General features: G+C 34.2%; 2 protein-coding genes across 6 annotated transcripts; both read right to left on the reverse strand.

Moving 5' to 3' along the window:
* Positions 1 to 164: 164 nt before the first annotated feature.
* On the reverse strand, positions 165 to 3,683 carry LOC137812394 (uncharacterized). Of its 2 annotated transcripts, none has more exons than XM_068614350.2 (7): positions 3,418 to 3,683; positions 3,246 to 3,331; positions 2,335 to 2,478; positions 2,124 to 2,232; positions 1,807 to 1,930; positions 1,259 to 1,532; positions 165 to 502 (listed from the first exon to the last, which is right to left on the reverse strand). In XM_068614350.2, exons 1-7 carry the CDS (start codon positions 3,521 to 3,523, stop codon positions 395 to 397), a joined length of 951 nt encoding a protein of 316 aa, XP_068470451.1. In that variant the 5' UTR covers positions 3,524 to 3,683; the 3' UTR covers positions 165 to 394. The 2 variants fall into 2 exon arrangements, with proteins under 2 accessions (XP_068470451.1, XP_068470450.1); XM_068614349.2 differs by having other exon boundaries at positions 1,807 to 1,933.
* Positions 3,684 to 4,182: 499 nt separating this feature from the next.
* Positions 4,183 to 7,765, reverse strand: LOC137812396 (uncharacterized). Of its 4 annotated transcripts, none has more exons than XM_068614352.2 (4): positions 7,542 to 7,765; positions 7,328 to 7,432; positions 6,760 to 6,927; positions 4,183 to 4,861 (listed from the first exon to the last, which is right to left on the reverse strand). In XM_068614352.2, exons 3-4 carry the CDS (start codon positions 6,877 to 6,879, stop codon positions 4,409 to 4,411), a joined length of 573 nt encoding a protein of 190 aa, XP_068470453.2. In that variant the 5' UTR covers positions 6,880 to 6,927; positions 7,328 to 7,432; positions 7,542 to 7,765; the 3' UTR covers positions 4,183 to 4,408. The 4 variants fall into 4 exon arrangements, with proteins under 4 accessions (XP_068470453.2, XP_068470455.2, XP_068470454.2 ...); XM_068614354.2 differs by having other exon boundaries at positions 6,760 to 6,912; positions 7,542 to 7,731; XM_068614353.2 differs by lacking the exon at positions 7,542 to 7,765 and having other exon boundaries at positions 6,760 to 6,912; positions 7,328 to 7,506.
* Positions 7,766 to 9,230: the final 1,465 nt, after the last annotated feature.

Raw genomic sequence — 9,230 nt, forward strand, 5'->3', positions numbered from 1 at the left:
GATCAAGCTCATGTTAAGTTGAATCTAACAAAACGAAGTTCACATTAGATTTGGGAAGACTAAACTCATTAGATTAGATTTGACCGAATCGAACCCAAATCAGATTAATTTAAATATAATTTTAAAAAATGATACAAAATGAATTTAATTTAATAAAAATTGAATTGAAAAAACAATTTAAGTTGATATAGTTAAAATAAATCTCCATTATCAGTCTTACATTCTATACATTAGTTAACAAGAAAAATTCACAAATTTTCATATACTAGAACAATTATACAAGTCAAACCTAAGTGAGTTGAGTTACTTGAGTAGCTGAGGAATTTTATCAATTAAGTGCATATCTTCCTAACAAGGACTAAACTGCCAACCAAGGTCTATGATTCCTTCAAACTCATAGGAGGCCCAATGTTTTCAGGTGCTGTACATGCTCTGGTGGGATGGATGGAGGAGACCAATCAGACCCTGTTATCTCTCCATCAATGTCTTCAACGACATACTCCTATGATAAACAAAACAGTTTCATAATCAAGAACACAACACAAGATGATGGTTGAATATTCAACACTGTAGTTTAAGTGCCTACTATCAAGCATGCAATTAACTTCACACATAAGAATACTAATCTAATCATAAAACCACTAGGAGTAGGCTAGTGACCTGGGGTCTGAGCAATTTGTAGGTCATAGGTTTCAGTGTGCCTGATTTACACTACCCACAATGAAAGGAAAAAGACGCCTGAACCAGTTTTAATATCAATTAAACTGCACGATGATTTTGAAGTCAAGCAAAACAGGTACAGCAGAGTCCATGATATTCAGTATAAGCTCGATACAAACTTAAAAAATAGTGATTATAAAGGAGATTATCTTGAACTCAAATTGTGAGAGCACAAAGTATATCAGTAAAAAATGAAATCATGCATACTATTCAAGAGAGAAAAATAAGGCCTTATTCATATAAATTTCTTGACAAACACTGGTAAGAAAAGAAAATCAGGCACACTGAAATAGGGTGCTAGCTATTCCTCCCATAATAACTTGCAGATACATATTATGTTGGATTTAAAGCCAAACAGACAGAAAATCTTTTCTCTACATCTAGCTGTAATTTCTGGATAAGTTCCTCAGTAAACAAAGCAAATCACTAAATGGATCTGATGCACATACAGCAAGGTATTTAAGTTGACTCAGCAGCTGCAGTGAATCAATAGTTGAACCAAATGCACAAAAGACAAAAAAAAGTAAGCCAGAGGCACCTTTGTTAGCATCCTTTTTGCAAGTATGTGATAATGACGCTGCCATATCCGTTGTGCTACCATTGTAGCCACTAATACACTGTAAAATATCCCAATTACAGCAAAGAGTACTAGAAAAATCAAAGTCATTATGAATAATAATGGTATCTGTGTTTCCTCAGAACCTCTCATACAACCACAACATTCAGTTTCCATGTTTCCACAACTCTCAAAGCAAGAAGTACATTCAAGCCACATGCTAGGAGTACCTCGATAATTATAGTCGGTACAAACTCTGCCATGACAACAAACAAAACCAACCTCAGTCACTATCATTGTGAATCTCGGACTTTCTGCTGACATATACTTCAAATATAACATGAAACAGCGTATTTTCTAAGTTGAGCACGTCCAAAGATGTATAAAATATAAGAACTATATACTTATGTATTTTGACAGTGTCAAGAAAAGAAAATTTAGGATGCTTCAAGTAATTGTTATGACTCACAAGTATACTTATGAATTTTAACAGTCTCAAAGGCTCGTGAATATTTAAAAGCAGTAATTACCCAGGTTGACAGCAACAAAGATATATTTCTCGACAAGGCTGACCCAAATCATTGCGAACTCTTTCATCAGAACAAGTGAGAAAGCATCCAGAGAGGCCAAGCAACACAAAAAACAACAGTTCTCCTACTTTTGGCAAGACAAAATGAAATCAGTAAAGAACCAGAATCATCCTATGTATGGAAAAAACAAACTACGAATAAAATAAATTAAACAATATCAGAATTTACCACCAGTACCACTTAATATAGTAAATTAGTAACAGTAATACATGCTATAAGCATTTTAATGAATACTGCTCAAGTCCATAAGAAGTTACCACATATATAGTAAAAGCTCAACACATGATCAAAACCCCAAACAAGACGAAGCCTGTAGTGCTGGTAGCCATCTATTAGATAAGCCAAATAGGCCAGTGCAGCAATGACCTGCAGACAAAAAGAAATAAGGTGTTGCGATGCAGAATTAGAACATTTACATACATGGATATGCATTTATATGGCTAGGAGAATCGGAAAAAAATCACCTACAAGCTGTACAGCCAGAAATATGAACAAAATGTCTCTGGTTACAAAAAAACAAAATTTGAAAGTACGCCATTTTCTGTAAGCATCAAGAACACGCAAATGGTATGGAGCCTTGCAGGTAGTGCAGTGAGCAAATGCAAACCCTTCCTACAAGAAAATTCAGTATTTTACACTTATTAGATGAAGCACCGGAGGAGACAACAACATTATTCACACAGAAACATTATTATCTTTTACAATTGCTAGGGAAAATTGGATCATGTAGTATGTATTATTTTTATCACTATGCAAAGTAGAAAATCATTTAAAGATAAGTATCTGGATTCAGTATATATCCAAGAAATTTCAGTATATCCCTTGAATTCAATTGAACTCATACCTTACTAAAGTACTGCAATTCACACATAAAAGATAGTTAACAAGCCATATGTGGACTCACAGTAGGAGACCCCAAGTGTAATTTGCAGGGCATAGGAGGTACATGTCACAGACCAGAAAGAGTAAACTAAATTTGTGAACATAAACTATCTTAACTAAAGGAGGTAAACCCATGAACCTCTTTATCCCCGATGATGGTGTGGGAAGATACAAAGAGGGGGACATGGAAATAACAGAAGAGGAAGCCTCAAAACTCTATGTTTATCTATAGCCTCCTACCCGTTATTACTTTATGAGATAAACAAACGATAACTCAATATGCACAACGCCTAATTGATCAGCTGAACGAAAAGTAGATAGACCACGAAAAAACAAGCTCGAGTTCAGAGACACATAAAAGTTGTCGCCTTCTAGCAATAAAATTCATCACTTAACACATTGAAAATTTCTTCTTGATATGGCTATAGTGCAACAAACTTCACACTGTACACAGTGTTGAAATTTGATATGTTTTAAACGGAGAGAGCATCGTTTACCTTAACCGCTCGCCAATGATCCAAACACTCTCGATGTACATACTTTGATGTCCCTCTGCATTTGCAAGGGGCAATGAAATGTCTACCTGAGAGGTTAAACAGATACATGAAGAAAACAACATTATAATAGATCTAAATAGTAAGCTCCATAATGAAGCTTCCACATAAATACCATCAGTTTCAAGACAAATCCGGCATTGAATTTGTTGGGAGGGAGCGGCTTCAAGGTCGATGTCAGTGACCGGTGATGGAGGGATAAGAGGAGAAGGATCGGTCATTGTGAAAACGAAGAGAAAGTTAGCAGAAAATTAGCGGTGTAGTCGAAGAAAAGGCGACATAACATGAAACACAAAGTTAAGGTTGACTATTGACTTTGCAAATTCAGTATAACTCGCAAACACAAGGATGATGATGATGAATCTACCCCTAAACTGACGTGGCAAACGCAGCCAATTAAAGAGGAGATATCAAGATATATATATATAAATTAGATTTTTTTACGAAACATCAACTAAAACCACTTTTTCTTTCTTATTTTAATAATTAAAGTGATTCATCTGAGTAGTCTGAGTTAAATGGAAGGTGTTTTCTCCGGATAATAGTTAGAGTCAATTTGAGAATCGATTATTTTAGAGTTGATAAAATAATACATTCATCCTTTCTTATTTCAAAAGTTGCTATTACCCTTACCTTTATAATTAGTTATTACTTAGTTTTACAATATGTTCAGATTGAAAAATTTAAGAGGGAATTAATTTTGCATAAGGAAATATAAAATGTTTTATAACATATTAAAAAAGGATGTTTGATGCGCCCAGAGCCACGTCTTACTAAGGAAGAAATTTCAGGAATAGAATAATTGCGAATAGCATTAAGAATACTTGCATTCTAGTAGCTATCTAGAGTGAAGAGAGCGTGAGAAGGCTTAAGTCAAAACTAAGATCATAATTTTCTCTCATAAATTTAGCATTGCCTGCTCAATAATGTAGCATTCTAATTACGCAATGGTAAAGATAGATATCAATTAAAACATGTCCTACATAAGCCTCCTCATAAACTAAATAAGAACATGGAAGTTTAGTACCCAAAAAAGTAAAAACATGGAAGTTAGAAGCCAAATCCGTACACAACAATACAACACAGGAGGCTTGACTAAGCTAAATTCACTTCTTTCTTTTCTTTGGGGGCTGCAATGCTTCTTCGTCTTCATCTTCCTCTTCCTCTTCATTTTCATCATCCTCACCACCCTCATCCTCCTCTTCTTCCCCTCCCTCGTCTTCATCATCCTCATCCTCGTCGTCATCCTCATCGTCATCCTCTTGATCATCACCCTCTTCATCTTCTTCCTCTTCTCCGTTCTCCTCCACCCCACCTGCGCCACCTTCGGGTGCCTTCTTTGAGTTGCTCTTGTTGTTGGAATTGTTGCCATATCCACCTCCATCTTCAGACGACAACTCCTCTTCACCCTCCCCAGATCCACCATCTCCTTCGTCATCTTCGTCGCCTTCATCATCATTACCGTCTTCCCCCTCTGCATCACGCTGCTTATCTTGACTCTGGGTTGTGTTATCTCCATTGGTTATAGGCGTGTTGATCAGTAAGAGCCGGTAGAGATCCTGCATCCATTTTTCAAGACAAATGAACCAAGGAGATGATGACACTAACCGATGTACACAAATTGAGACATAGAAAGGGAAAAACAAACGCTTAATTTGAATACAAGTAATTAAAAAAATAGTAAGGTGCGTTTTTTTAGTTGCAAATTATTTTTTCAGAGTTTAATAATAATAACTCTTCAGCGAAAGTCTGAGTTTGAATAAATGATGAAATTAATAGTTGTAATAACTTTAACCCTTTTATGAGTCCACCACCTTGCTTCAATCGAATTACGTAGAAATTGATTGGAAAGGGTTTGAGACGGATATTAGAATGTATCCCATCTTAGATTTGAAATTCATTTAGGTTTTTGGAAAAGAAGAGAACAATTTTTTAATAAAACAAGGAATGAAAACAATTTAAAATTTCAATTAACTGCCGAAGAAACAACCAAACTTTCTATTTCTTAAAATAATTCGTTAGTCATAGACATAAAAACATTCAAAAAACTGATTTGCGATTAAACGATGTTACAAAGCAGAACCATTAAACTCTTATTATATAGTACATGTTACTTTTACCCCCATCTTTTTTCACTCTATATTGCCTTAAATTCTTTTATAGTTTGTCTGGTAAAATCCAAATAAACAAACACAACGATGGTAAAAACGGAAAACTTGAACTCCACCATAAATTACATAAAGCAATTAATTTCAGAGGTGTACTAAAGTTAAAATCTAAGAACAAAAACAATTTCACGTTTTCCATAAAAAAAATAATAACTTGCGTTACTAACTATATAATTTAAAAGATTAATCGTTATGCACTATCAGTACTTAACTTTCTTCAATTCAAAATATACGAGTTAAAGTGTACTTCTTGTACTACTAATACTAAGTTTTCTAGATTATATCGTATCAGGCATAGTTAAGTAGGCTGAAGATTTTCATACTTCAATATTTCTTCTTGTAATTAAAGAAAACGCATGATATAACATTAATTACTATTATAATAATATAAAAAGAGAATACTACATTTATAATAGAAAATATTGTAGTAGGCTACTACATACATAACAAAAAAATGACTGACACTGTTTACAGTTAATAGTTGAGACAGTGGATACTACAATTATGTCGCATCGTATAAGATTCCACCTTTTTTCCCACCCAAGATGCCAGGAAGTATAACCACAAAAACGACACGCGTTCGTGAAGCGTGCTTTACGCTCAAAGGGCATATCCAAGCGAATAACCCATACGAATCCGCTTCCCCTCCCTTTCCTTCACTTTTGACTTCTACACGCTCACACGCGACAAAAAGATATTTTTATAATTCATATTCCCAACCGGGTCCCACGTAGTAAAACCTCGGAACTAAACTAATCCCTCAACCGCAATTTATATCTTCCACCCAGTTCCGCAACGGGAAACAAACAAACCAAGCACCAAAAACAAATCCTGTTAAATATCTTTTTATTTCCGGCTTATTTTATTTTCTATCCTCTGCCTTGTCAAAATAAAATAAAATAAGTGCGTACGTTAGCAAACGCCAAACCTAAAAGGTTAAAATCACCGGCGCACGCTAGGATAAGGTTACATCGCATCGGTTACCGAAAAAAAATCCCAAAGCTCGGTGATTCATCAGCCCTACATGCGCATAATAGCGTGTAGAATAGGCACATACTGACAAAGACCAAAAAAATTTCCCATAATTGCTTAGACCATAAAAACATGAACTCGAGAGATAACACAAATTGCTTTCAAAAAAGATATAGATAACGTTAGATTTCGTCAAAGTTTAGGGTAGTAAAAGCTTCAGACCTTAGTTTAGTTCTTTTAACGCTCTTGCTTTTCAGACTTTTTTTTAACAAAAAATAAGGGTTTTAGAGCGAGAAGGACAGAGAGAAGTGACTCACCGGAGCCAAAAGCGTGGCTTTGACGACAGCAGAAGCTAGCAAAGTCGCGAGAACTTCCGCGGCGCTCGTCAACGCGCCGTATGTGAGCGTAACCGTCACCGAATTCTGTTTAGTCTCCATTTCGTACAACAAACAAACAAGCTCCTTCTCCAACTACAAAACCTTATCCTGTCAATAATAAATAATAGTAACAATAAATAACAATTATAATAATAATGATATCACCGTATTTAGATCTTCTGCAAAATATTGACAGTGGCTCTTGTTTCCCAAAGTACCAAAAACTATGACAATGGTAAGTTTTTTTATTTTTTGTAAAAAAAATAATTAAATTGAATTTGTCCTCGGAAGGAGGAGATGCAGAGGAAGTATAATTGAGGAGACATATAATTAGAAAAGAGCAAGAGAAAGCAGAATTTAGGTTGTGAAAAGCGAAGGCGTGGTAAGAGGAGGATTTTGAAGATGAGATGGCGAAAGAAGAGAAAAGAAAGGTGAAAGCAGTGTAGAGAGAGAAGAGAAAACGTGGAATTAGCGAGAATTGAAGAAGGAGAAGGTTGAAAGCGCTTACCAGGAAGGAAGATCTGGAGAGGAATGAGATGGATCTGAAGGTTTGGAGCTCTAAAACCTGGGAAAACAAGCAGCACAAGCCCCGAACATTCTGGACCGTTGGATCCTGATCGTAGAGACACAGCACCAAAATATAGAAATATCAGAGGTGAGTGAGAAAGAGAGAGAAGGAAACACACAGAGGCACTGGAGACCGAATGCTGGTAATTTCTCACCCGAGAATCGGGCAGTTCGGGCAGCCTCACCACACGCGAAACCCTGCCTCACGGGCTGCCCCTCGGGGCAGGTAAGGACAACTGTGGGTTTACTTGATTTTAAAATGCTTCCTTTTTTTGCCTCCGATACAATGATTTTTCATTAAATTACCCGGTCTTCACCGGAAAGTCTAGTTTTAAATCTTAAAGCATTAATGCCGTTTCTTGTTCAAAAAATAAAAGATGATTCCGCACACGTGCCACACGCGTAATGTACTGTGATTATCTTCTCCAACCATGGTTAATTGCTTCCCTCACTCTGGTTAAACCAGGATTTACTAACCAAGGCAGTCTGAGTAGGAAAGGTTGTTGAAATATCAAATATATATTAAATTCATAATTCAGAACGGGACTCACGCCGTAGGCACCAACATTTTTTTAGTATTTAATAACAAAGTTAAGAGAATATTTAACGCTGTTAGTGGACGCCGTTTTAAGTTTAATTATGAATAGTAACGTTCTTTCACACCATAAATTAGAGAACACAAGCTATTCGTTTATCAGTTTCGTATATTAATTATGAACAACTGCTATATTAAAAACAGTATTTTGTAGGTAAAACATTACTCATCGAATTAATCCAACCATCTCACATAGAATATTGAATATTTGATTTTCAATCATGGAAGTGTAATCAATGGGACTTGAGTAATTTATATAAAATCATGTTTAAAAACTAATACATCTGAGAAACTCGAATTAATGATGGAAGTGTTGACTTAATGTATGTGAAAATTCAATCTGTGATAAAAAATAACAAAACTGAGGGAAGGATAGACCAAAAGAACATACTTTTTAATTAAGATCTTAATTAAAAATTACAGACCTTTTAATATGATTAATATTTCCCCCTCTTTTCTATAGGAAACAACTACAAGAGGTAATATTAAAATTTATAAAGGTTCTTGTTATTATCAATGTGTTTTTTTCGTTTAATCTTAGTAAGAGGAATTGAGATTTTACTCCTAAATTTTAAAATATTGGCTTTACTCATTATCGTCAATATCTATATTAAAAATTACTAGCTCAACATGCTTAGAGTAACGAACAAAAATTATAATTTTCATTATCATTTTTTTTGTACATTTTTTCTTTTCCGTCTTAAAGCATCGTTGTTTCTAATTAGTGCGGTAAGAGATAGTTAAAATTATAACCATTTCAAGACCATAACTTTAAATTTCATGAATGATAATCAGTTATCTTATATTTTAAGAAACAATGATGAGTCACACAAGTAATAATAACTGTTTAAAGTTATTTTTATTAATATTGATAAAAAATATTTTTTATTTAAGTTATTAGATTTTTTTTTTAATCAGTATTATTTCTCGATATATATTAGTAAGATAATTTTCTATGCAATGGATGTTTGTTGTTATTTTTTTATATTATGTGATAAAAAAAACATATTATTGATTTTCAACCAATATTAATTATGGTTTTTTTTCTGTTAATGCCAGCTAGAAGAATTTTTTAGCCATAAAAAATTGTAATAAAAATCACTGTAAAATAACTGTATAAAAGAAAGTATGACTAAGATCACCATCAAGATGGACATAGATTGGTTGAATAAAAAACATGTTAACAAAATTCTTCAAATTTTAAAATTTTAATGAAAATGGTGAAAATAAACAATAAAAATGATAATAG

This window comes from Phaseolus vulgaris, chromosome 2 (genome assembly GCF_051622355.1).
Source record: "Phaseolus vulgaris cultivar YP4 chromosome 2, ASM5162235v1, whole genome shotgun sequence".
In the NCBI taxonomy this organism is placed as follows: Eukaryota; Viridiplantae; Streptophyta; class Magnoliopsida; order Fabales; family Fabaceae; genus Phaseolus; species Phaseolus vulgaris.